The sequence below is a fragment of the Heterodontus francisci genome, chromosome 4 (genome assembly GCF_036365525.1).
Source record: "Heterodontus francisci isolate sHetFra1 chromosome 4, sHetFra1.hap1, whole genome shotgun sequence".
Taxonomy (NCBI): Eukaryota; Metazoa; Chordata; class Chondrichthyes; order Heterodontiformes; family Heterodontidae; genus Heterodontus; species Heterodontus francisci.
Window position 1 is genome coordinate 51,841,309 of NC_090374.1, and position 27,926 is coordinate 51,869,234.

Genomic DNA, 27,926 nt, shown 5'->3' on the forward strand with positions numbered 1-27,926 from the left:
CTTCATGTTGCCCGAAGGGAAATATCCAACGAAAAGTATCTATTTATTGGGTTCCCAATGGTGCCAGAAGGGCTTCTGCTTAAGGAAACTCCTCCTTAGCAATCACGTTTGCTTAGTAATGGCTTAAGGCATTTCAGGATGAATGAATGGAATACAGCAGCTTGCAGCTAGTGAGAGTTCTGTTGAGGCCCTATAAGGTCTATGAGTGGAATTCCCGGGGTAACACAATGACTCCCATAGGCATATCTCCTTGATGTTGGGAGGATTACCTGTCTGTTTGCCAACTTGGGGCCCTACTGAATTTGGAGCTCTCAGACTCTATAACACAGTTGTAAATTTCACTGGAGCACATCACTTCAGTTGGCTTTTTTTTTGCAGAGAGGGAGTGATAAACAATTGAAAGCTGAGTTAATATATGTCTTTCTAAGGTCCTTATTTTCATATTCCTCTTGGTGAATGGTTACAGAATGACTGTTGAATGTCAACCTTTGACTAGGAATAAGTGAAGAATTAACAAAATATGTAAATAAAACTGCACTTCAATGTACTTTATGACATTGCATTTAGCCAGGAGCCAAAGGGTTTAACATGGAGCCAGCTGCCATGAGCTGAAGGCCCTCTCAGTCTCCTAAATCCTTTCTACAACATGTAGAGCCAACCACCTCTGGCACTCAGTGAACACTTAGACGCAGAAGCAAAGGAAATAGGAAGGCATTGTTAGGCACAAGTGAGAAGCTCGGTATTAAGAGAAGGAACAATGCCATTTCTGTAAATAATAAGTAATCTTTTATTTGGCATGCACTGGAATATCTTGTGCTTTGTGGCTTATGGTTTTGTGTGGATTTCTTCAATCAGATGATTCTGCCTGTTGGGGAAAACCCCTGCTGTGGTCGGGTGAGTAGAAGAAAATAAAGCTGAAGCCTATCCAGCAGTGTCTTGGCTGCATTGCACCACTTTTCTTGCTGACCCATATCTGATTTTCCTTAGATGTCTGTGAAAGGTTTTGAGTTAAGTTAGATGTAAATAAACACATGTTGTTATTGTGATTATCGATTTTCTAATGGCTGACTATGAAGCAGCACTTGCAAAGGGGTGTGGAGTAAATTTCCTGCTCGGCCCTGCATTTATAGAAGATGTGTGGTACAGGAGGACAGTGTGAAAAGGGGAAAAAATTGTGAAATTACGAACTTTTTCCTATAATACTGTAAGCATAGGACATTTCCAAAGCAAATACAATGAGATCCCTGGAGATGAACCAGGTCTGCTATCTGAAAATCCCAGCTGAATTTGTGATTTTCTAGCAAGAGTCATGTAGATGCTGTTCGAAATATTATACTGGGACAGGCAAAAGGGTATCATTCTCACTACTTGCATTATAAATACTGAAGCATCCTTTGTTGTGTAGCTATTTGTTCACATATGTTGACCAGACAGTTTACAGATTATTAATATACCACAAGTCGTGGGAGTCAGTTGCCAGTGATCGCCAGAGCTGGCGGACAGCCATAAAGGCGGGGCTAAAGAATGGCGAGTCGAAGAGACTTAGCTGTTGGCAGGAAAAAAGACAGAAGTGCAAGGGGAGAGCCAACTGTGTAACAGCCCCGACAATCAATTTTATCTGTAGCGCCTGTGGAAGAGTCTGTCACTCTAGAATTAGCCTTTATAGCCACTCCAGGTGCTGCTTCACAAACCACTGACCACCTCTAGGCGCTTACCCATTGTCTCTCGAGACAAGGAGTCCAAAGAAGAAAGAAGAATGTACCCCATATTATACACAATTAAGGCTATATTTTGTTCTGTGTGTAATTTTTAAAAAAGTTTTACTTAGCTGCTATTATGGACTTCCCCTGTTTAGTAAAATATTTTTTATTTAATTTAACACACAGAGCGAAATTACCACAAGAGTTTTGTAAAGCTCACTTGTTGCTTGGTAACATTCTGCAAGTGTTGTAGCTTAAAATAATTGGACCAAGTCATTCCCCCAAAAAGTCTTTGGCATACATGAGGATTAAAATAGCTCCAGTAAAAGTTTATTGGTGCTTTTGGAAGATCTGAGAATATAATAAATACCTTTCCAGCAACATTCCCTGCATCACATTTGGCCCCCTTCCAATTGTATTTGAAAGATATTCGATACAATTTCATACTTCGTTTTTTGCTTTGATTACATTATCAAGAAAATAATTTTCATTTACTTAGTGCATTTCTGATGCATCTGTAACATGGAAGGGATTTGAATTTTTATGTGTGTTTAGTATTTAAAATGCTTAATATTTCAGGAATATAGGAACCATTCGGCCGATTGATCCTGATAAGCATAGAAAACCTTCATACTGCCCTTCAAATCTGCTCAACCATTCAGTAATATCATGGCTGATCTTCAACCTTTACTCCATTTTCCTGTTCTATACCCACAACTCTTGATTCCCTTAGTATCCAAAGCTCTATGCATCTCTCAATTGAATATACTCAATCACTGAACATTCATTGCCATCTGAGTAGAGAATTACAAAGAATCACAACCTTTTGATTGAAGACATTTCTCCTCATCTCAGCCCAAAATGGCTGACCCCTTATTCTAAGATTGTGACCCCTTAATTCTAGACTCCCCAGGCAGGGGAAACATCCTCCAAGCATCTACCATAGAATCAAAAAGACAATTTCTAAATTTACAAATGATACCAAGTGGGGAAGGGGAGGGGGGATTGTTAATACTGAGGAGGACTGCAACAAGTTACAGGAGGCCATTAATAAACCTGCAGAATGAGCAAATACTCAGCAAATGAAGTCCAACACAAATAACGGTGAGGTAGTACATTTGGCAGGAAGAATAGGGAGGTCACTTATTATTTAGAAGGTGCGAGTCCAGGTGGGAATGAAGTACAAGCACGCCAATCACTAAAAGTTGTGCCACAAATTAGTAAGGCCATTAAAAAAAGCAAACTGAGCACTAGGCTTTATCTCAGTGAGATAGAATTGAAAAGCGGGGATGTTATGCTAATCTGTATTGAACCTTCGTTAGCCCACACTTAGGCTGGAATTTTCTAGGTCCTTTGAGGATGGGCTCGGAGGTGGCGGAGAGGGCCATAATATTGTGATGGAAGACATCGGAATGGATTTTCCAAGGGGCAGACAACATGGGGGAGGACAGTGTGCCTCAAAGCTGCAAACAGGTAATTGAGGCAATTAATTTGCCAATTGAAAGCAATTTTTAAGGGGTTATTTGAATTTTCCCGTATGTGCAGAGGTCCATAGGCCTTCAGAGCCCCAGCAGGTATATGGAGGTGGCAAGCAATTGGGAGGTAAGGGCTGGCTTCACTCAGCGCCCTTTGAGTGAGCCAGCGTTTCTTGGAAGGGAGGGTAGGGCAGCGTAGGCATCGAGCATCACTGTCAGGAGTGGGGGCACTGTGGGGGGGTGGGGGGGGTGGGGGGGTTGGGGTGCTGCCAGAGTGCCATCTGGGAGCTTGTGTGGATCAAACGGAGAGGAAGAGGGGGTGGTATGGGATAGGTGGAGGAGGCTCACATGCCATGGGCATCGTGTACTCAGGAAGCAGAACCTCTAGTGAGGAGGTGCAGCAGAGAGGGAGAGAACAGTAGCTACAGGCAGTGGGACAGCAGCAACCTCAGGGTACTGCAGCAGCAGCCTTGAGTTGGGGAGGAAGGAGCAGGGCACAGAGGGGACTGTGAGCATCCTGCGCGCAGAAGAAGGTACCCTGCAGGGAGCGTCTACCGTCAGAGAATGAGCTACCTTCAGATGTCCGAGCAGCAGTGTTGCCGAAGACTGTGCCTCTCCAGGGAGGTCATCATAGACCTTTGTGCCGTGATGGCAGACGAGCTGAGCCCCAATGGTGGTGGTAGTCACCCAATGCCAGTGGCGCTGAAGGTCACCATGGCGCTAAACTCCTATGTCTACAATTCTTTCCTGGGTCCAACTGGACTTCCCCAGCTGTAGGGTGTGATCGACTGAAAACATGTGACCATCAAGGCTCCCACAGGCCAGTCTGTGGCCTTCATCAACAGGAAGGGCTTCCACTCGCTTAATGTCCAACTGGGGTATGCAGATCCTGCATGTGTGTACACAGTTCCCAGTAAGCAGCCACGATGCCTACATACATAGGCAGTCCCAGGTTCCAGACATTTTCACACCCCCAGGTGTACCTTCAAGGATGGATTCTGGGAGACAAGGGCTACCCTCTAAAGAGATGGCTACTTAAGCCTGTGAGGAATCCAAGCACAGAGACAGAGGAGAGACACTACACCTGCCATGGGCAACCGGAGTGATCATCGAGCAAGCCAGAAGATCTGATTCAGGCACCTGGATTGATCCGGTGGCACCCCTCAATATGCTCGAGCAAGGGTCTTGTGTATCATGGTGGTGTGCTGTGCTCTAAACAATCTGGCCCTGCAGAGGGGAGTGACGTTGATCAGTGAGGAGAAAGTGGAGTGCGAAGCTTCCTCAGACGATAAGGATCGAGAGGAAACTGCTGACCAGGCGATGCATCGTGAAGGAACCCAGGGACCACAGGAAAGGCGCCATGAGATAGGCGCAAGGGAGGCTCGGGAAGCATGAATACAGGAATGTTTCAGATGAACCTGGCTACCTGATCCTTCCATTCCAATAAAACATTACCTTTCTGCTGGACTGTTGCCATCTCCTTCATTTGTCATCCCATCACCCTGCACCCAGAGACACCTCGATCTCCGGCATGGGGAAAGTGAGGACCACATTTGATATGGCCTCTCCCAACCAGACCTTGGGGTGTGCCAGGCTACTCCTGAGGTCCTGGAGGGCCACAAATAATGGAAGACAATATCAGCAGAACAGAAGAATTAAATCTTTAACAATTCTCTCACCTGTAAACCCCAAGTGCAGCTAGTGGCATTTCTTCTAGTGGCGCCCCCCACCCCCGTGCTGTCAGCTATGGTGAAGGCATGCTGCTGACTTTGTGTCCATAGCTTGGGATGACCTTTGCAGCCGTCTTTAGGAGACCCCTGAGTGCATCTCACTCTCTAACAGGTATTCAGTTCTGAATACTGAGGAAAGTCATGTTTCACCTGGGGAGTGCAGCCAGAGCCAGGTCCATAGCACCACGGGTGGCTCAGCTGCACAGAGGGGTACAGGGAAGACTGGAAGAACCATAGAGATAGGTGATTCAATAGTCAGGAGAACAGACAGGCGTTTCTGTGGCCGCAGATGTGAATCTAGGATGGTGTGTTGCCTCCCTGGAGCCAGGGTCAAGGATGTCACTGAATGGCTGCAGAGCATCCTGAAGGGGGAGGGTGAACAGCCAGCAGTCATGGTCCACATCGGAACCAATGACATAGGTAGAAAGAGGGATGCAGTCTTGCAGTCAGAATTTAGAGAGTTCGGTAAGAAATAAGCAAGTACGACCTCTACAGATTATTTCCAGTGTCACGCGCAAGTGAGTATAGAAATAGAAGGATAAGCCAGATGAATGCATGCCTGGAAAGATGGTGCAAGAGGGAGGGCTTTAGATTCCTGAGACATTGGTACCGGCTCTGGGGGAGATGGGACCTGTACAGGCAGGACGGGTTGCACCTGAACAGAGCCTGGACTGAGTTCCTTGTGGGACGTTTTGCTAGTACTGTTGAGGAGGGTTTAAACTAGTTTGGCAGGGGGATGGGGACCTGAGGGTAGACTCAGTTGGGACAAAATCAGAAATGAAGATGGAAGGTAGAAAATTTATGGATGAGTCTGGAAGACAGAGGAAACAAAGGTTTGAAAATAAACAAAAGAGTTTGGCAGAGCTCAAGGATATCTATTTCAATTCAAGGAGTATAGCAAATAAAGCAGAGGAGCTGAGGGCACAGATAGACACATGGCAGTATGATATCATAGCTATTACAGAAACATGGCTTAAGGAGGCACAGGAATGACAGCTCAACGTTCCTGGTTACAGGGTTTTCAGGCACGATAGAGAGGGGGATAAGAAAGGAGGGGGAGTGCCAATTTTGGTCAAGGAACCTATTACAGCTGTGAGGAGGGATGATATGTTGGAAGGTTCATCAAATGAGGCCAAAGGGATTGAGCTAAGGAACAAAAAAGGGGCAATCACACTGCTGGGAGTGTACTATAGACCCCCAAACAGTCAGAAGGAGATAGAAGAGCAGATATGTATGCAAATCTCTGAGAAGTGCAAGAACAATAGGGCAGTAATAGTAGGGGATTTTAATTACCCCAATATTAACTGGGATAGTTTTTGTGTGTAAGGAATTGAGGGAGCAGAATTCTTGAGGTGCATTCAGGAGAACTTCTTTGGCCAGTATGTAGCAAGTCCAACAAGAGAGGGTGCAGTTTTAGACTTAGTTTTAGGAAATGAAGATGGGCAGGTGGAAGGAGTGGCATGGGAGAGCATTTTGGTGGTAATGATCATAATTCAGTCAGTTTTAACATAATTATGGAAAAGGACAGAGATAGAACAGGAGTTAGAGTTCTCAATTGGGGCAAGACAAATTTTACTAAACTGAGGAGTGATTTAGCGAAAGTTGACTGGAAACAGCTACTTGAAGGTAAATCAGTGTCAGAGCAGGGGGAGGCATTCAAAGGGGAGATTCAAGGGGTTCAGTGTAAACATGTTCCCACAAAGAAAAAGGGTGAGACAGCCAAATCTAGAGTCCCATGGATGTCAAGGAGCTTACAGGGTAAGATAAGGCAGAAAAGGAAAGCTTATGTCCGACACCGAGAACTCAATACGACAGAAAGCCGAGAGGAGTATAGAAAGTGGAAGGGTGAAATCAAAAAGGAAATTAGGAAAGCAAAGAGAGGGCTTGAAAGAATATTGGCAAGCAAAATCAAGGTGAACCCAAAGATGTTTTATCAATACATTAAGAGTAAGAGGATAACTAAAGAGAGAGTAGGACCCATAAAAGACCAAAAAGGTAAGCTACGTGTAGGAGCGGAAGACGTTGGTATGGTTCTTAATGAATACTTTGTGTCTTCACAAAAGATGCAGATATTTTAGTTAAGGAGGAAGAGTGTGAAGTATTGGATGTGATAAACATAGGGAGAAAGCAAGTATTAATGGGATTAGCATCCTTGAAAGTTGATAAGTCATCAGGGCCGGATGAAATGTACCCTAGGCTGTTAAAAGAAGTGAGAGAGGAAATAGCAGAAGGTCTGACCATCATTTTCCTGTTGTCACTGGATACAGGTGTGGTGCCGGAGGATTCAAGAACTGCTAACGTTGTACCTCTGTTTAAAATGGGAGTGAGGGATAGACCGAATAATTACAGGCCAGTCAGTCTAACCTCAGTAGTGGGCAAATTATTGGAATCTATTCTGAGAGACAGGATAAACTGTCACATAGAAAGGCACAGATTAATCAAGGATAGTCAGCATGGATTTGTTAAGGGAAGATCTTGTTTGACCAACTTGATCGAATTTTTTGAAGAAGTAACAAGGAAGATAGATGAGGGTAGTGTAGTTGATGTGGTCTACATGGATTTTAGCAAGGCTTTTGACAAGGTACCACATGGCAGACTGGTGTTAAAAAAAATAAAATCCCATGGGATCCAGGGAAATGCAGCAAGGTGGATACAAAATTGGCTCAGTGGCAGGAAACAAAGGGTAATCGTTGACGGGTGTTTTTGCAACTGGAGGGTTGTTTCCACTGGTATTCCGCTGAGCTCAGTCCTGGGTCCCCTGCTTTTTGTGGTATCTATTAACGATTTGGATGTAAATGTAGGGGGCATGATCAAGATGTTTGCAGGCAACACAGATTGGCCGTGTGGTAGATAACAAGGAGGTAGCTGTAGGCTGCAGGAAGATACTGATGGTCTGGTCAGATAGGAAGAAAAGTGGTGAATGGAATTCAACCTGGAGAAGTGTGAGGTGATGCATTTTGGGAGGTCAAACAAGGCAAAGGAATACACAATTAATAGGAAAATACTGAGAAGTGTAGAAGAAGTGAGGGTCCTTGGAGTGAATGTCCACAGATCCCTGAAGGTAGCAGGACAGGTCGATAAGGTAGTTAAGAAGGCATATGGAATCCTTTCCTTTATTAGCCGAGGTATAGAATATAAGAGCAGGGAACTGTATAACTCATTGGTTAGGCCACAACTTGAGTACTGTGTGCAGTTCTGGTCACCTCATTACAGAAAGAAGATCATAACTTGTGGGGAAGATCATAACTAGAGGCCATCAATATTAGATAGTCATCAATAAATCCAATAGGGAATTCAAAAGAAAGTTCTTTACTGAGAGCATGGTGAGAATGTGGAACTTGCTACCACAAGGAGTGGTTGAAGTGAATAGTGTAGATGCATTTAAAGGAAGCTAGATAAGCATATGAGGGAGATTTAATCTCTCCTGCCCTCTGTTCTATTACAGTTCTTCCCTTTAGTTCTTCTAGCTGCACCACACCACCCCGCCCCCGCCCCCCCCCCCCCCCCCCCCGTCTTTCATTTGCTCAAAGACTGTTATATTTCTAACCTTTTCCAGTTCTGATGTAAGGTCTCAGACTGAAACGTTAACTCTGTTTCTCTCGCCACAGATGCTGCCAGACCTGCCGAATATATCTGGCACTTTCTGTTTTCATACGAGGGAGAAGGAAATAAAGGGTTACGATGATACATTTAGTTGAGGAAAGATGGCAGGAGGCTCCAGTGGAGCACAAATGCTGGCATGGACTGGTTGTGCCGAATGGTCTGTTTCTGTGCCGTATATCCTATGTAATCCTACGTACCTATTAAGAATTTTATATTTTTCAGTTAGACAACCTCTCATTCTTCTAAACTCCAGGGAATATAGACCTAGTCTACTCAATCTCTCCTCATAGGACAATCCCCTCATCCCAGGAATCAGCCTAGTAAAACTACACTGCTTTTAGCCACATTCAATTAGATCATGGTTGATCAATAGCTAAACTTTACTTACCTGCCTTTGTTCCCTACCCCTTGATCTCTTTATCCAACAAAAATCTGGCTTAAAAATTTCAACTGAATGAGCAACCAAGCCTTTTGGAGGAGCAAGTTCCAGATTTTCATTACCCTTTGTGTGAAAAAGTAGTTCCTGATTTCACTTTTAAATGGCCTAGCTCTAATTTTGCTGTGCCCTCCTGTTCTGGATTCCTCCGCAAGAGGGAACAGTTTCTCTGTATCTACCCTACCAAACCCCTTTGTCATTTAAACATCCCAATTAGCCATCTAAACCCAAGGGAATACCAGCCAGGTTTCTGCAACTTGTCAGCATAATTTAACCCTTTAAGTCCTGGTATCATCCTGATGAGCCTGCCCTGCATCCAGTCCAAGGCCGATATATCTTTCCTGAGGTTCGGTGCCCAAAACTGAATGCGGTATTCCAGCTGGGGTCTGACCAAGGGTCTGTACAATTAAGCACCACTTACTTAAATTTGATTTTCAACCCCTTTGAGATAAAGGTGAAAATTTCACTCCCACACCTTCAATTCCCCATCTAGGGAAAGCCAGCGTGACACTAGTGGGGAGGAAGGAGCAGATCAAATTTCCAGTGCAGGGGTGGGGGTCGGGGTCAAATAAATGATGAATAATGAGTGTAGGGGATGGTGGGACGGGGTGAACTTTAAACTTTGTGCAGTCTGAGGGGGGCAAGATCAGATTTAAAAGGTAAGTGTTTTGACAGGAAGGGCAAATAGTTAATGTAATTGTTATTGGGGTGTGGGAAGGGGTGTTAGAATTTTATTTGATAAATTTTGGGGGGGTTTATCTTTAAAAATTTAAATATGCCGGCAGGGCTGTCTGCCCTTTAAAAAGGGTGCCAGTATCTGCTCACGGGCAGCTAACGCCATTGCTGGAGTCAGACAGCCCAGCTCCTCCACGCGGGTGTTTGGGGCGGCTCTTTGGCATGCGGCATACAATTTTTTGAGCTCGCCGCTGGGAGCGACAGCAGGCTGGTAAAATCCAGCCCTGTGGGTGAGATTTTAACTCATTGAAAACCTTACTAAGTGTTCAAATCAGACCCTGCTTGTCTCAGTGAGGATTCTTCAATCTGATGGGTTGATGAACTTTGCTTGTGCTTGACCTGTTCACAGACACCACAGATCCTCTATAGAAGACGCGCAATGGATCAGATGCCTAATGGTAGCAAGTCACTGCCCAAAAGCCCATGAAAAGTTTGTGGGCAGCTGTCAGCGTCGTGAATGGCGGGCACCATTCCTTTGCCGCTGACAACAAAACCTGGGCCATTATTGACAACGTGCTCATTTTTCAAAGGGAAGAAATGCAGCTTCAAACTGGAAGTGGAGAAGTAGCTACAGCAATGCAGCCCAGGCTGATGAGATGAACATCGTTTCTTTCTGCTGGCAGAAGCATCATAGAACTTGAGTCAGCTTGAATACTCTCACTCTAATTCTCAGTGGATGTGGGCCCACAGGCCAAAGTTGCCGCTAATTTGGCACTCAGTTGGGAATCTCACAGAGAGGCCACATGATTGACTGCTCTGGGATGCTTAAATGAGAGATTTGTGCTGTAGAAAATGTTCCTCTGAGGCTCAGGTTAAGGTATGCTGTTTGAGTGGAATGAAATGAGCTTTACGTTATAGCTAGCTGTCTTGTATCTTACCTGAGAGTGCTTGATAGTGGCACTGTCATTTGTTATTTCCCTGCACTGATATCTGTCAGATGGATTGCACCAATTCATCAAATAACAGCATGATATCACCACTATGCACATTTGAAATAATCATTTGCTCTCGATTAGAGTTCTATAATACTCATGTGCAATAGCCAAAGGCCAAAACAAATTCTCCAATCATTTCTCATAGTGCAAATATTTAACCTCAGCCTTGTGGCTGAGACCTACCCTTTTATAGTTTAGTGTCACCTGCAAACTTAACCAATTTACAGTGACTTTCTGAATCCAGCATACTGATATAAATTAGAAAGAGTATTGGGCTCAACATTGATCTCAGGGACACCCCACTCAGAACTCACTTCACCTCAACATTATTTCTCCAACAAGTATGCTTCTATCCTTCAGCCAATTTCTTATTCATTATCAAGATTTGTCTCCAATCCCCAATAAATTCGAATGAAGAAATTCCTGCAGCCCTCCCAGAAAACCATCCCGATTGTCTTCCAGTTATAACATCGAACTGTTTCTAAAGTGAACCTTAGTTTGCTAATCATATTTGGAACAGCAACAGGCATTTATATAGCGCCTTTAGCTCAGTAAAAAGCCCCAAGACCCTTCAGAGGAACGATTATCAGAGGATATTAGACACCGAGCTACATAAGGAGACATTAGGACAGGTGACTAAAAGCTTGGTCAAAGAGGGAGAGTTTAAACAGTTATTACCCTTCAGTGTTATATCGAGATGCCTGCCTTGACTGTGAGTAGAAGGAATGCTACAATCTTCAAGTTGTAAATATGATTAAACAAAGGGTGCCTTTCCTTAAACACTTCAATTTCTGAACTTTGGGGTTAAATAGGGTAGCAGAAGATATCCACCTGACATAGATGTTGCCAAGTCTCCGTGCGACTGCTTCCTCTGAGGTTTGCAGAGGTTTTAAACTGAAAGGTGTGAATCTCACGCCCAGTTTTAGTGGGCTGGTTGATGTATCTCGCTTTTTAAGCTCTGCAATACACAGCCGATTGGACAGTACGCGATCAAACGGTGGAGAGTCGATGAAATAAGGTAAAAGGCAACTGACTGGGTCTCACTGACTGATGAGGAGTTTGGCTCCGCCTGTACCTTCCTGTAGTCCGGAAGCCAGCGTTAACCCGAGGCAGCAGCTCACTGAAGGAACTGACCCAAACAGGCAGGCAGGCTGGGGCTCTGCTGAGGAGTTCACCCGGGCATTGTCAAACTATTCAGCACGGCTTTCCTCTCGGATGCTTGCCCTGTTTGCTGTGGGTATGTGTGCATGTGTGTGTGAGTTGGAGGTAGCAGAGCAGTGAGAATGAAATGACAGCAGTGTCAGTAAGAGCAGGCAGGGCTTTCTCTGGGGTCACCTCATTTCAGATCATTCCGGCTATACAGATGTAAATCTCATGATATCCGGGTAAACGGGGGCGAGCGAGCAGACTCACATCTGCAATCCCAGCTTCTCGAGTGTTATTACTTTGTGTACTTGTGTCTGGCCCACATGCACTGCAACGTGCGCCCATGGAGAGGTCCGATTGTAGCCTAGTGCTACAGCGGGGCTCTCACTGTGCTGGAATAGCACAAGGGAGCGGAGGTTGGACTTGGAAATGTTTCAGTTGCAGTTACAGTGATTCCGTTGTGCTGTGGTCCGATCACAATCCTAGATTATACTGTCAATACATGCTTTTTATTCGGCGTTTCCCCCGCAATCACCGCCGTCCCGAAAGGTAGAAAAGGTGCTTAGTTAGGCTGGTTTCAAGTTTTCTTTTAGTTTGGTCAAACTGGCTTAAAAGGGTTCATCGGATAAGCATGCTGGGAAAGTGATAATTCATTTGCTGAGAAGAACCAAAAGCACTGTCTGACTAAGTGCTAACCATTTCTAACAAGCATTTCTCATCGTGTGTGTTACTGATTGCGCAATTTCAGAAACATGAAGTTAGATGTAGCAACAAACTACGGAACTAGTCCAGTCAGTTTGCTAAGCTTCACTAGTTGTTTCCCTATATGGTCACTATACAGGGAGGATGGGATTAATTTAGCACAGAAATTTGCGAGAACTCCGCGGCGCTCATTAGTTTGTAACCTCCTGTCATATTCGTTTCTGAAAAATATACATTTATTACGATTTTCAATCTGCATCTGCCAAAAATCTGTAAATTGATAAGTAAAAGATAGACATAAAAAAAAATCTAAGGGCACAAGAGCTGAATTGTCTCAAGGCAGCATTTGGCAAGAGTGTGGCGCCAAGGAGTCCCAGTGAAACTGAAGTCAGTGGGGTTTGGTGGGTTTGGTGGGGGTTGATGGGGTCGCGGGGACACTCCCATGGCTGGCGACATTCCTGGCACAAGGGAAGATGGTTGTGGTTATTGGAAGCCAATCATCTCATCCCCAGGACATCACTGCAGGAGTTCCTCAGGGTAGTGTCATCTTCAGCTGCTTCCCTCCATCATAAGGTCAGATGTGAGATTTTTACTGATGATTGCGGTGTGCAGTTTCATTCGCAACTCCTCAGATAATGAAGCAGTCCCTGTCGGCATACAGCAAGACCTGGACAATTTCCAGGCTTGAGCTGATGTTGGCAAGTTGCATACGTGCCACATAAGTGACCATCTCCACCATCACACCATCTCCAATAATTGAGCCTACCCACTTGCCCTTACCATTCAATTACCATCACCAAATGCCCCCACTATCAACATCCTAGGGGTCAACATTGACCAGAAGCTCAGCTGGACCAGTCACATAAATGCTACGGTTACAAGAGCATGTCAGAATGTGGGTATTGTGTGGCGAGTGACTCACCTCGTGGCTTTCCAAAGCCTCTTGACTACCTTCAAGATACATCTGGAATGTAATGGAATACTTTCCACTTGCCCGGATGGGGCAAGTCACAAAACACACATCCAGGAAAAAACTGTCAGTTTGATTTAGCACCCAATCCACTCCCATCACTACTAACATACCATGACTGCAGTACTTTCTACAAGATTCACTGTAGCAAATCTTTGGCAGCATCTCATAGAATCTGGAACCCCCACCATATAGAAGGATATGAGCTTGGGAACACTATCACCTCCTAGTTTCCCTCCAAATCACACACCATCCCAACTTGGACAAATATTATGGTTCCTTCATCATAGCTAGGACAAAATCGTGGAATTCTCGACCTAACATCACTACATGAACTGCAGCAGGAGTTCAAAAAGTAGGTCCACCACCACCACCTCAAGAGCAAGTAGGGATGGGCAACATAAGCTGACCTTCCCAGTGATGCCCACATCCTGAGAATGAATGACTTTTTTAAAAGTTAATGGTGGATTTTAATTATGTAAAGGCTAAGAAAAGGAATTTCAATTGATGTTAAACACATTGCAATGTATAGCCATTTAATTTATGCTAACATAAAAGGGAATCTAAAGGTCTTTTGTAGGCATATTAACAGTAATAGGGATGTCAGAGGACCACTGGGGCCGATGAGGGACCAAAATGGAGAAAGTGGAGGCAGAAGGCATTGGCTGAGGTACTAAATGAGTACTTTGCATTGGCAAGTCTATGGTAAATGAGGAGGTTGCTGGGATACTACTAGGTAGAAATTGCAGAGATGCTGTCCTCGATCTTCCAATCTTCCTCAGCTAGAGGGGTGGTGCCAAATATTACACCATTTTTTAAAAAGGGGAGCAGGATAAACCTGGCAATTACTGGTCAGTCAGTTTAATGTTAGTGGGGAAACTTTTAGAAACAATAATCCAGGAGAAAATTAACAGTTACTTGGACAGGCATGGATTAGTAAAAGAGAGGCAGCGCAGATTCATTGAGGGAAAATCGTGTTTGAGTAATTTGATAGTTTTGATGAGGTAACAGAGAGGGTGATGAGGGTAGTGCAAATAACGTATATGAACTTTCAAAAGGAATTTAATAAAGTATCACATATTAGACTTCTGAGCAAAATTACAACCCAGAGGATAAAAGGGGCAGTAGTAGCATGGACACAAAATTGACTAAGGGCTAGAAAACAGAGATTTGTGGTGAATGGCTGCTTTTCAGGCTGGAGGGATGTATACAGTGCAGTTCACTAAGGTTCAGTACTAGAACTACCGCTGTTTTTGATATACATTAATGACTTAGGGATAGATTTTTCCAGCTACATGGAAATGGGATTGAAGGTGAGGGAGTGGGAAAATAGGGGGGACCCATGCCGGCATTCCTGCCGCCGGGGAACTTTCTTAGAGATGGGCTGGGAGTCGGATCTGCTGCCCGCTCCATGGAGGCGGGAAGCCAATTGACATCATTAAGACCCTAATGATAGTCACTATCACAGTCTCGCCAGCCACCAGTGGAGCAACCATCACACCCCCCCACCCCTCCACCACCAATGGAAGCAGCTTCCCTGCGGCAGGCTGTAGGGAGTCATTGAAGCCAGAGGCTTCATGCCCCATTGATGGGGCTGCGGGCAGGAAAGGCCATACCCGTGACCCAAATGATTCATCTAGAGGAGTGCTTCCTCCACTCTGAGGGGCCTAACGGCTTCAGCCCTCATAATATTTTGCTTGTATCTATGCTTCCGAGGGCACCTCCATCTTGAGGTGCCTTCATAGTCCCCGACCTGCCTCAGCAACACCCACCTCTCCTGGTCCAGTTGCTGAAGCGATTGAGCTCTGATTGGGCCAGCAGCATCGAGAGCCCGCCTGCTGTCTTTAATAGGATGGCGAAAGTGGAGGCAGCCAATTAGGAAGCCTCCTCCGGGAAGTTTGCACTGGCATTTTACCAGCAGCGGGGGTGTCCTCCACCACTTGGGGAAACTGCCAGGTAAATCTTGGTGGCGTTTCATTGTGTTCTGGTGGGGGGGGCCTTTTTGGGCACGAAGGGGCCCCCCAGTGGCAGTGGTCGCACCCACGGCATTGGCGCCACCTGTCCTCATGTGGTCAAGATCATCGTGTCCTTTGGTGCTCTGTAGTGCGGCAGTTATGGGGTGTACACCCATGCGGGAAAGTCTCTGGAATGGATTGGGAAGACCATGAAGGAACACAAGAGTTTCGAGAGCAGCAAGATAGTGATGTAACCATCCATCATTCGTAATAATAAAAAAACACATTTCCTCACTTCTCTACCTGCGCCTAATATATCCACAATACAGAGGAGGCTATTTGGCCCATTGGGCCAGTTCAGGCTCCTGTGTAGTCTAGAAAAGACTAAGAGAAGATTTGGTGGAGGTGTTTAAAATTATGAAGGGTTTAGATAGAGTAAATAAAGATAAACTGTTTCCAGTGGCTGAAGAGCCAATAACCAGAGGGTGCAGATTTAAGATGATTAGCAAAAGAACCAGAGGTGACTTGAGGAAAAACTTTTTTACACAATACATGGTTAGGATTTGGAATGCACTGCCTGATAAGGTGGTGGAAACAGATTCAATAGTAGCCTTCAAGTGGGAATTGAATAAATACTTGAAGGAGAAAAGAATTACAGGGATCTGGGGGAAGAGCAAGGGAGTAGGACTAACTGGATTACTCTTTGAGGGATCCAGTCCAGATATACTGGGCCGAATGGCCTCCTTCTATGCTGTACTATTCTATGATTCTATGATTGTATTTAAGCTTAAAAGCAAACTTTTTTAAATGAAGTTTTGCATGAGATCACTATTCTAAATGATTGTGCTGATAGCTGATGGTACTTTTGTATTTTGCAGAATGTTTTGCAAGTGTTTCCCTACGAAATTTCAGCTGAAAAAGATGCTTCTGCTGTTTTTGACCTTTTCCCTGCCCTGCTTATTAAAACTCTTTTACAATCATGGAATGGTCACAGGTTCACAGAAAACTTGGTTAGTGGAACCTTTCTGGAGTACCTCCCAATTTGTGTGGAACAGAAAGGATGCCAAGTACTTGCAGTTAAAGCTTGAAATAAACTGCACTGCCATTTACGACTTCAGCTCGGTGGAAGTGGGTAAAACTTTAGAAATACGAAAGGGTAACATTGTTGATCTGGAAGATGAAGATGTTGAGTTGATGACATCTGACTGTGCTCAATACCGTTCCCAAAGAGGATATCAAAACCTTTTGGTCTCGCAAGAAGAGCAGGAGTACCCTTTGGCATTCTCTATGGTTGTTCATAAAGATGCCATTATGGTGGAAAGGAGCTTAAAAATGATTTACATGCCCCAGAATATATACTGCATTCATTATGACCAGAAATCCTCAAACTCATTCAAATCTGCCCTGGACAACTTAGCCAAATGCTTTCCTAATGTGTTCATTGCATCAAAATTGGAACTGGTACACTATGCTCACATCTCCAGACTACAAGCAGACCTCAATTGCCTGTCAGATCTACTCAAATCTTTAGTCCAATGGAAGTATGTTTTCAACTTGTGTGGCCAAGATTTACCATTGCGGTCCAACTTTGAACTGGTATCTGAGTTGAAGAAGCTGAATGGAGCTAACATGTTGGAATCTATGAAGCCCAGCAATAGTAAAAAAGAACGATTCATGTATCAATATGAGCTTCAAGATAATCCACATGAGGACGGACAGATGCTCTTCAAAACCAGCGTTTTGAAGGAACCTGCTCCCCACAGCATCGAGATGTTTACTGGCAGTGCCTATTTTGTTTTGAGTTATGACTTTGTCAAATACATCAGTTACAGTGTGGTGGCCAAAGATTTTCTCGCCTGGTCCGCAGATACCTACTCTCCAGACGAGCACTTCTGGGCGAGTATGGTGCGGGTGCCTGGAGTGCCAGGCGAGCTCTCCCGGTCTGAGGCTGAAGTGACCGATCTGCAGAGCAAGGTGAGGCTGGTGAAGTGGAGCTACCTGGAGGGGGCGCTATACCCACCCTGCACAGGCACTCACCTCCGCAGCGTCTGCATCTACGGTTCTGCGGAGCTCAGGTGGCTCCTTGACTATGGCCATTGGTTTGCTAATAAGTTTGACTCCAAAGTAGACCCTGTGTTAATAAAATGCTTGGAACTGAGGATTAGGGAACGCCAGAGAAATTGGATAGAATTGACTTCTCAAAAGTTCTACGTTTATAATCATAGTGAAAACTTTTGGGGCTGAAGTAATGCATCATTTTGTGCTAGAAGCGTCCATCAGCTTAAGCTCTAAAGGCAAATACCAAATCAAATGATACTTTTCCCTGCTTTGTGCTGAAAATCTTGATCAATGGCTTTATAAAGAGTAAATGATATTTGCTCGATATTAGTAGGACTAGTCCAAAACAATTGTTGATAAGGGACAGAAGGCACTGAATATTGAAGTGTTTGACATCACTTTTATTCTAGAGGCGAGCCTAATCCTATCATGGGTCATGGCTTAAGTGTATGATAAAGAGTATGCTATGCAGTCAATGAAAGGAATAGGGGTGATTGCTACAATGGAATTTTCTGGTTCTGTGTTTTCTTCTGTTCAATATATGATCCTTTGCTGAAGTCTTACCCTAATAATGTCAAGCAATAACAGATGTATCCTGAGGCTGTGAACGATTTAAAAATCTTATGTAAAATCATGCAAGTTAAAGATTATAGGACGGACTGGTAGGATTATTAATAAGATGCACACCAGAGAGTGGGGATGTAAATATGCCATTTTCAATATTTCAGGCTGTGCTTAAACTAAACAGAGGTTGCTTCCTGAGGAATTGATGTAATAATGTAATCCATTTTCTAATTCAAATGTTACTTACTGAATGTTTTTAAATAATTTATGGCGTTGGTAACGTGATTTGCTTTGACAATATCAGGTTTGCTAGCTTGCAGTATGATGATGTTAAGCAACTTCATCAATGTCAAGCCACTGCAGTGTGCATCTGACACTTAGCCTATATGATAGGACCTCTCAGGAGCAACCAGATCTCACGTAAGTTGCACTAATCTGCTTTATAAGCAAAATAGAAATATCAGAGTCTTCAACATGTAGCAATTATTTAAATTGATGTTTTTAATTCAGTCTTGACATAGGCAGGAGGAAATCATTTTATCTGAAGGTTGAGTACATGGTTTAAATATTATAGTGTGACCAGAAAGGATTTATCTGATACAATTTTATTATAACACATATGTGAGAACAACAATGGATTCTCGGTGAGCCTGGATTGTGTATTTGGTTAAACAATGGTTTGCTAGTATCTGTAGTTTATTTGCTTTTTGATTTCATCTCTGACTCCTGGTATCAGCCCAGATTGATGGGATGGAAGTCTCTCTCCGATGACTGAGTTAGGGCAATTTCAAACCAGTTCTTAGTAGGCTTGGGCCTCAGCACAAAATGTCCCCTGACTTAGTACTCATGGGTGATCTCACTTAGAAAGGCCACAGGGTAGCTGGTGTGAGAAATGGAAAACTGTCACACAAGCGGGCTCCTTAGAGGTTGGGTCTGAGGCATATGGTTGAGCAGAAAACAGGAAGCTTTACTCTGTTTCTAACTATGCTATACCTGATCTGGGAATGCTGGATGCTAACACTGGATGCCTAAAGTAAGAAAGTGTTCCATTCCTCAACATCCTGATAAGCACAAAATTCACAACCGTCACCCTCCCTCCCTCATTGTGTACTCAAAGTGTAGATTTCTGTCCGTCATAATATTCAAATGATGTGGTGTGATGTCTTTATGCCTCCCATCTTCTACTCTCAATCATCAGCAATGTGATGGAAGGTGTCATCAACAGTGCTATCAAGCTGCACTTGCTTAGCAATAACCTGCTCAGTGACACTCAGTTTGGGTTCCACAAGGGCCACCCAGTTCCAGACCTCATTACAGCCTTGGTTCAAACATGGACAATAGAGCTGAATTCAAGAGGTGAGGTGAGAGTGACTGCCCTTGACATCAAGGCAGCATTTGACCGAGTAAGGCATCAAGGAGCCCTAGCAAAACTGGAGTCAATGGGAATCAGCAGGGAAAACTCTCTGCTGGTTGGAGTCATACCTAGCACAAAGGAAGATGGCTGTGGTTGTTGGAGGTCAATCATCTGAGCTCCAGGACATCACTGCAGGAGATCCTCAGGGTAGTGTCCTAGGTCCAACCATCTTTAGCTGCTTCATCAATGACCTTCCTTCAATCATAAGGTCAGAAGTGGGGATGTTCGCTGATGATTGCACAATGTTCAACATCATTCACGACTCCTCAGATACTGAAGCAGCAAGACCTGGACAATATCCAGGCTTGGGCTGATAAGTGGCAAGTAACATTAACACCACACAAGTGCCAGGCAATGACCATCTCCAACAAGAGAGAATCTAACCATCTCCCCTTGACATTCAACGGCATTACCATCGCTGAATCCCCCACTATCAACATCCTGGGGGTTACCATTGACCAGAAACTCAACTGGAGTGGAGTAGCCAAATAAATACCGTGGCTTTAAGAGCAGTTCAGAGGCTAGGAATCCTGAGGCGAGTAACTCACCTCCTGACTCCCCAAAGCCTGTCCACTATCTACAAGGCACAAGTCAGGAGTGTGATGGAATACTCTTCACTTGCCTGAATGAATGCAGCTCCAACAACACTCAAAAAGCTCGACACCATCCAGGACAAAGCAGCCCGCTTGTTTGGCATCCCATTTACAATCATTCACTCCCTCCACCACCAATGCACAGTGGCAGCAGTGTGTACCTTATACAAGATGCACTACAGCAATGCACCAAGGTTCCTTAGACAGCACCTTCCACACCCGCGACCTCTACCAGCTAGAAGGACAAGAGCAGCAAATGCATGGGAACACCACCACCTGCAAGTTCCCCTCCAAGCCACATCCCATCCTGATTTGGGAATATGTCGCCATTCCTTCACTGTCGCTGGGTCAAAATCCGGGAACTCCCTTCCTAACAGCACTGTGGGTGTACCTACCTCACATGGACTGCAGTGGTTCAAGAAGGCAGCTCACCACCACCTTCTCAAAGGCAATTAGTGATGGGCAATAAATTCTGGCCTAGCCAGCGATGCCCACATCCCATGAATGAATGAAAAAAAATGTATTTTTTGGCCTTGGCATTACTTCACTTCTAAATCAAGCAGAGGACATCAGTGCAGGAAGAATGTCATTTAGAAGTTAATTTAAAGAACATAGCACAAAGATTAAATGAGCAGCTTTAATGCCATTTTTTTCTGCAATTGTCTCAATTTTTTGTGTTTTGTTTGATCCATAGACCTTGCTGGCAATTTCTCTGTTGCGCAATCTTTTTATCCCACTCCATTTGTGGAACCAGTAAGTTTCCCAGTGAGAAAGTCCATATAGGTGAGTCTGCACCAGAATTTGTCTGCACCAGAATTTGTCTGTACCCACCCACCACACCTCACACACCCACAGGGGGTTGCGTCATGGGCTGCTCTGTCATTTGCCTGGAGCCATGTTGTTGCAATTCCTTCCCCTTTGTTTCTGCCAATCACTTCTTGGCCCTCTCTCTCTCTTTAGCATTGGATATGGTTGCCAATGGGTTGAGATGCCTTTTGAGCCTCTCTAAAGATTTTCAAAATATACGTTGTCATGCAGGCCCCCACTTGCCAAGAATTAGGCGCATTAATTTCGCCACATGGACATAAAATTTCAAATTGTTGCTGGAAAGAAGAGAAGGCCTCTGACAAGAGGTTGCCAGGCCTCTGGCTGGAAAGACATTTTTGCATATTAACATACAGTACTTGGAACAAAGGAGCTATCCCATGTTCCAATACAATCCACAAACCGACGTGTTCAAACCAGTTAGCCACATGACTAACCTACTTGGCAGTCTGGGTTTTTTACTGAGTTGTAGAGTTTGAACTGAGAGTGCAGAAAGCAGAATGCTCCAGGACTGAAGCAGACCTTCTCTTCTGTCTGTCTGCTCCCATCTCTTTCTCACAAACCTCTGAATCCACTGAAGACACATGAACCCCAAGAGAGAAAAGTCTCCTACAGTGAACAAGGTTTAAGAAGAATACTGGGCCCCAATGAAAAGCAAGATCTACCTACAATGTAGGACTCTACAGTGAGCTCGAAAATTCGTAATGTAAACTCTCCAGATATTGCCTCAAATTCTTCCACTTTATTTTCTTCTGCTCTTTTCTGTCTCTATCTGCATGTGTGTATTGCATGTGCATGCTAGCGTGGGCCCATTGTTTATCGATAGGCGTTAAACGAATTAGAGTTTAAGTTTAAGATTAATAAAATCCCACTTTTCTTCTTTAAACCTGAGAAAGCCTGTTGTGCTGGATTCTTTGCCTTATAATTGGAAAGCAGTGAACAAGGATTCACCAAGGGGGAGCTAAAAACAGTGTGTTTAAAATTGAACCCTGTTACAGTAAGACCAGGTGAAGGCTGAGAGGGAACCCTAGACCTCTTTCTCACCTGGTCGTAACTATGTACTTCCAGTCTGTCACTTCCTTTTAATTGTTTGCTTTCCTTTAAGTTTCTGCTCATAATGCTAGCATGCTCCACCCAATTCTATATCAACAATTATGTAAGTCAGCTGACCTACAAAAATGGAGTGCTAATAAGCACTACCATTCTGTCAAGATTAGCACCAGTTCTTAACCATTTAGAACTGACTGCACCAAAACACGAAAATGGGAGATATACTGGGGACAGTACAATGGGTACTAACAGTATTCAAGGTGCAGAAATTCATATTGATGTAGCATAAAATGGGTGGTATTGCATCTACCACTGTCTGAGGTTAAAATTGACTGTTTGCAAACTTGGTGCCCTATTTAACCCTGAACTGAGCATTGACCCCCATAATCCTCTCCATCACCAAGACTTTCACTTCCACCTCTGCTCTTGCCCCACCTCATTTGCTGCTGAAACCCTCATCCATGCTTCTGTTACCTCTATACTTGACTATTCCAATGCTCTTCTTGCACCCTCTGTAAACTTGAGGTTATCCAAAACCTTGCTGCCCACATTCTAATTTGCACCAAGTCCTATTCATCATCTTCTTCTTAGGCAATCCCTCGGAAACGAAGCTGACTTTCTTCCACCCCAGGGTTGTGGGTCCTTAGGTGTCTTAATAATCTAATTCTGGATCCACACACTCTTCCACAGATGGGGCAGATGGTGTTTGGTAGGGCAAGTGGATGGGATGCTCGAATTTCCGAATGTTCCTTCCATGGTTTGCACTTGAATAACACAAGTTATTCACCCATCACCCCTCTGCTCGCTGACCTATATTGGCTCCTGGTCTGGCAATGCTTCATATTTTAAATTCTCATCCTTGTTTTCAAACCCCTCCCAATCTCTGTAATCTCCTTCAACCCTACAACCCTCTGCGATATCTGCACTCATCCGATTCTGGCCTCATGTGCAGTCCCGATTTTAATCACTTCATCATCGGTGGCTATGCCTTCAGCTGCCGAGGCCCTAAGCTCTGGAATCCCTCCCTAAACTTCTCAACCTATCTACCTCTCTGCATCCTTTAAGACACTCCTTAAAACTTACCTCTTTGACCAAGCTATTGGTCACTTGCCCTTAATATCTCCTTATGTCAGATTTTGTTTGATAATGCTCCTGTGACGCACCTTGGGATGTTTTACTATGTTAAAGGATCTCTATAAATTTGATTTGTTGTTTTTGTTGTTAGACAATGAAACAAAATATCAGGTTGGGAGTTTAACAGGCTACCAATGCGATACTGCCCAAAACAAATTTCTATTCTCAGGACATTACACAAATGCCCATTTCTCACTTGTTAACCTAGCTTGTATGTTACAACAGGCTGTTTGACTGATCCTGTTCTCGAGCACTGTCTATGCACATACCAGTAGTAGGTACCACTGGATTATGTTCAGGAGTATTAACCTTGGCAGGTCATTTTTCTCCTCTCTCTTGGCTAATGTAATTGAAGCCAATAATAATGTTTCCATGGTTGAGGTTTTCTGTACCGACCAGGGAATGAACTTAAAGCCTTCTTTAACTGAATCTTGGAAATTAGAATGGTTACATCACAGAAGAAGGCCATTCAGCCCATCATGTCCATGCTAGCTCTCTGCAAGAGCAACTCAGCTAGTCCCACACCCCTGCCTTTTCCCTGTAGCCCTGCAAATATTTTTCTCCTTTGATAATTACCCATTTTCCTTTTGAAAGCCACAATTGAATCTGCCTTCACCACAGTCTCAGCCGGTGTATTCCTGATCCTAACCACTTGCTGCATAAAAGAGTTTTTCCTCATGTCGCCGTTGCTTCTTTTGCCAGTCACTAATCTGTGTGGTTTAATACCCCACTGTGCAGCTCATTTACCCAATGAGCCATCAGGGCACCCTGCATTCTTTTGAGAGTTTTATTCCTAACGTGATCCTCATCTGAAGAATTGTAAATTGGATAGAAATGCAAACCCTAAGATAATGTGGGCAACATCTAGTAAGAGTACATTTCTTTACTGAATCTTGGTTTGCTCCCGATTTACAATCCTATTCACAACCTAATCCCGCTGAAGTGAAAACCTCTAAAACTTGAATGCAAATCATTACTCATCAAAAGTTTGCAGAAAAGAATCAGAGTATTGTATTTCAGCAGATCAGCTGTGGTGTGGAGAACAGCAAGGCCCAAATTTCCAATCTACCCGCTAAAAGTGTGAATTTGTGAAATATATCTTTTTATGTCATGCACAAGGACTCTAAGTGTATTTGTTTATATTATTTTACTAGTACAAAACTTCGACTATCACCTTAGACATTATGTGCATGCAAAAATACATCAACACCATCAGCCTTCAATCCCAACCCTCTGGGTAGGCAACAATCATTGGACCAACATAGACAAGTAACAAGCATCATGGGACTGCTTCACAGCATTGTAAATGCATCTCATAATTTCTTTCAATAGTCTATAAATTTTACTAACCTACTTGATGCTACTTTTTAAAATAGGGAAAATAACAGGAATTGGTTTATAAAAAAACTAAAACAACTAGATGGGGGTGAAATTAGTCTTTGCCAGTAATGCAAAATGATAATTTTACCAGCTTCAACGATTTTGTGCACATAAAATTTGCAGGTATAAATTATTTAATTTATAATGTCTCAGGTAGAAGAGACATTAGGGGAATTTAAGACTAATGAACATAAACCACAGTTGCAATGTGGAGACCAGTACCCCAGATATCATGGCTCAGAGTTTCCTCCAAATTTGTGCCCAGAGGACCATGTAAACTGGGCAGAAACCAATTACATGACAGATTTGTGTCCTCAGGGCCATGGCATTTGGGTGCAAACCAATTACATGACGGATTTGTATCCTAGAGGTAAAAATATTGTTCTAAATTTGAAGTTATTGTTTCATGTAATAAATGTTGTTTGATATTATAGTGTGATAATGTCATTGTAACACTACCAATGTCTTTAATCCCTTGGAACACTTATGTCTCCGTGTTATTTTATATTTAACTCACTCAAGAATATATTTATAATAGTTGTATAAAAACAAAATCTATATATTAGTTTATTTCAACACCAGTAGAATTCTACCAAGTTCTTGTAAATTTTGTTTAGTACTGAGAATTTTATTACCTTTTGGCAGCTGGTAAAACAATGTCTGATATTTAAATCAATTATTTGTACTTTACATAAAATGCAAATTGTAAATTATGATTATAAATAAGGATGCTATTCAGCTGCAAGATGAAAACACTGTGTGAAGTTAATGGGGAAGAATACAAGTGATTGTCAAAAAATTCACTGATCTCAAAGCAATTGAGGCTGAAAATCATTGGCCCTTTCCATGTAATCCCACCTTTACTCTGGCAAGATCTACATGATGGGCTGGAGAATAGATCTGGACCTGCATCACCCCATACGAGGCCAACAGTGTAGGGTGGGGTGGGGCCAAGGGGCAGGGACGGGGTGGGGAGTCCCCCATTACCTTGTTCCTGGCCTTTTATGTGATGGGGCAGTCTCAGTAGGTCGCATGTCCAACAACAAGGGGTAAACCAGCCCACCAAAGGGCACATATGTGCTCTGCCTTGGTGGCCTGGACCCTTGAAGAAAAGATGTCACGTTTTTTAAAGCAGTGCTTTCATAAGAGGGACTGAATTGTAAAAATTATTTTATTCATCACAATTTTGTGCTGCACTAATATTGGCAAAGAGCAGTCATCAGTCGCTCACAAATCCATTTTCTGCTTCAGCTTCATTAAGATATGCCTATTTATCTTGTAATCAGTTAATTGTCACACTCATGCATGATGCTTTGCATTGAGTATTAACATTAAACACAGTTGCCAAGCATTAGCATGATTGCTAAACCTCTCCAGATCAAAAATAAAAACTGACAATGTGGGAAAGATGTAGTGGGTCAAGTAGTTTCTGAAAGTGAATGACAGACTAGCATTTTGGGTGAGATCATTGGTCAGAATCAGTAAGGCCAGGAGAAAAATCCCACGATTGACTCACCAAAACAAAGGTCAATGAAGGAGAAAAACAGGTTGAGCTCCAGAATGCATTTGCACTAATGGTTTTGGGCAAAGAGGCAAATTAGGCAATTAGTTGCATGCGAATTGGTTTAGTAATGCAGAAAATGTACATTAAAAGTCATTTCAATGCCACACTCTTCAGAGGTATGTTTAGTTAGGTATGTGAAAAGGTAATTTTAAAGACATTAGGTGAATTGAACTGCTTCAAAATGGAAAGGCAACAAATGATGAGAGAATCCAGGAGGATAGAAAAAGAAATGGTTGCATTCATGTGAATTAAAAAGAAAAAATTCTGTTAATGCTGAAATCTAGAAGAGAAATAGATGAGCAGAACATACATGGCCGATACGATAGTATCTGAAAAGAGAAAAGGGCGGCACAGTGGCGCAGTGGTTAGCACCGCAGCCTCACAGCTCCAGCGACCTGGGTTCAATTCTGGGTACTGCCTGTGTGGAGTTTGCAAATTCTCCCTGTGTCTGCGTGGGTTTCCTCCGGGTGCTCCGGTTTCCTCCCACATGCCAAAGACTTGCAGGTTGATAGGTAAATTGGCCATTATAAATTGCCCCTAGTATAGGTAGGTGGTAGGGAAAATAGGGACAGGTGGGGATGTGGTAGGAATATGGAATTAGTGTAGGATTAGTATAAATGGGTGGTTGATGGTCGGCACAGACTCGGTGGGCCGACGGGCCTGTTTCAGTGCTGTATCTCTTAAAAAAAAATAAAAAAAATGTAACAGAGAGTTGCAGAATTAAAGGATTCCATTTGTGTGCTCCTGAAGTTAATCTATGTTTGCCGGAAGAGAAAAATTGTACAAATGCAGACAACCATTTTAATTACTCACAAATCACAGGCTGTACACATCCAAAGAGTGCAGGAGGGCATGCCTGGAGCCGCACCAGGCATACGTCAAAATGAGGTGTCAAACTGGTGAAGCTACAACACAGGACTACTTGCGTGCCAAACTGCAAAAGCAGCATGCAATAGACAGAGCTAAGCGATCCCATAGCCAACGGATCAGATCTAAGCTCTACAGTCCTGCCACATCCAGCCGTGCATGGTGGTGGACAATTAAACAACTAACAGGAGGAGGTGGCTCCACAAATATCCACATCCTCAATGATAGGGAAGCCCAGCACATCAGTGCGAAAGATAAGGCTGAAGCATTGCAACAATCTTCAGCCAGAAGTGCCGAGTTGATGATCCACCTCGGCCTCCTCCAGAAGTCCCCAACATCACAGATGCCAGTCTTCAGCCAATTTGATTCACTCCGCATGATATCAAGAAACGACTGAAGGCACTGCATACTGCAAAGGCGATGGGCCCTGACAGTATTCTGGCAAAAGTAGTGAAGACCTGTGCTCCAGAACTTGCCGCGCCCATAGCCAAGCTGTTCCAGTACAGCTACAACACTGGCATCTACTTTGCAATGTGGAAAATTGCCCAGGTATGTCCTGTACACAAAAAGCAAGACAAGTCCAACCCGGCCAATTACCGCCCTTCAGCCTACTCTCAATCATCAGAAAGGTGATGGAAGGTGTCATCAACAGTGCCATCAAGCGGCACTTGCTTAGCAATAACCTGCTCAGTGACGCTCAGTTTGGGTTCCGCCAGGGCCATTCAGCTCCTGACCTCATTACAGCCTTGGTTCAAACATGGACAAAAGAGCTGAACTCAAGAAATGAGGTGAGAGTGACTGCCCTTGACATCAAGGCAGCATTTGATCAAGTATGGCATCAAGGAGCACCTAGCAAAACTGAAGTCAATGGGAATCAGGGGGAAAACTCTCTGCTGGTTGGAGTCATACCTAGCACCAATGAAGATGATTGTGGTTGATGGAGGTCAATTATCTGAGCTCCAGGACATCACTGCGGGAGTTCCTCAGGGTAGTGTCCTAGGCCCAACCATTCAGCTACTTCATCAATGACCTTCCTTCAATCATAAGGTCAGAAGTGGGGATGTTCGCTGATGATTGCACAATGTTCAGC

General features: G+C 43.8%; 2 protein-coding genes across 7 annotated transcripts in view; both read left to right on the top strand.

The window, feature by feature from the left end:
* Window positions 1–573: 573 nt before the first annotated feature.
* LOC137369023 (beta-1,3-galactosyl-O-glycosyl-glycoprotein beta-1,6-N-acetylglucosaminyltransferase 4-like) lies at window positions 574–26,879 on the top strand. 6 transcript variants are annotated; one of them, XM_068029529.1, is made up of 4 exons: window positions 574–894; window positions 3,049–3,173; window positions 10,029–10,496; window positions 16,266–26,879. In XM_068029529.1, the coding sequence occupies exon 4, from the start codon at window positions 16,267–16,269 to the stop codon at window positions 17,629–17,631; it is 1,365 nt and encodes a 454-aa protein (XP_067885630.1). In that variant the 5' UTR covers window positions 574–894; window positions 3,049–3,173; window positions 10,029–10,496; window position 16,266; the 3' UTR covers window positions 17,632–26,879. The 6 variants fall into 6 exon arrangements, with proteins under 6 accessions (XP_067885630.1, XP_067885631.1, XP_067885633.1 ...); XM_068029530.1 differs by lacking the exon at window positions 10,029–10,496; XM_068029532.1 differs by lacking the exon at window positions 3,049–3,173.
* The window catches only part of LOC137369021 (soluble lamin-associated protein of 75 kDa-like), a 310,867-nt gene continuing 294,369 nt past the window's right edge, over window positions 11,429–27,926 (top strand). Inside the window, exon 1 of the mRNA XM_068029510.1 lies at window positions 11,429–11,632. The gene's annotated coding sequence lies outside the window, so the exon portion shown is untranslated. The remainder of the gene's footprint in view (window positions 11,633–27,926) is intronic.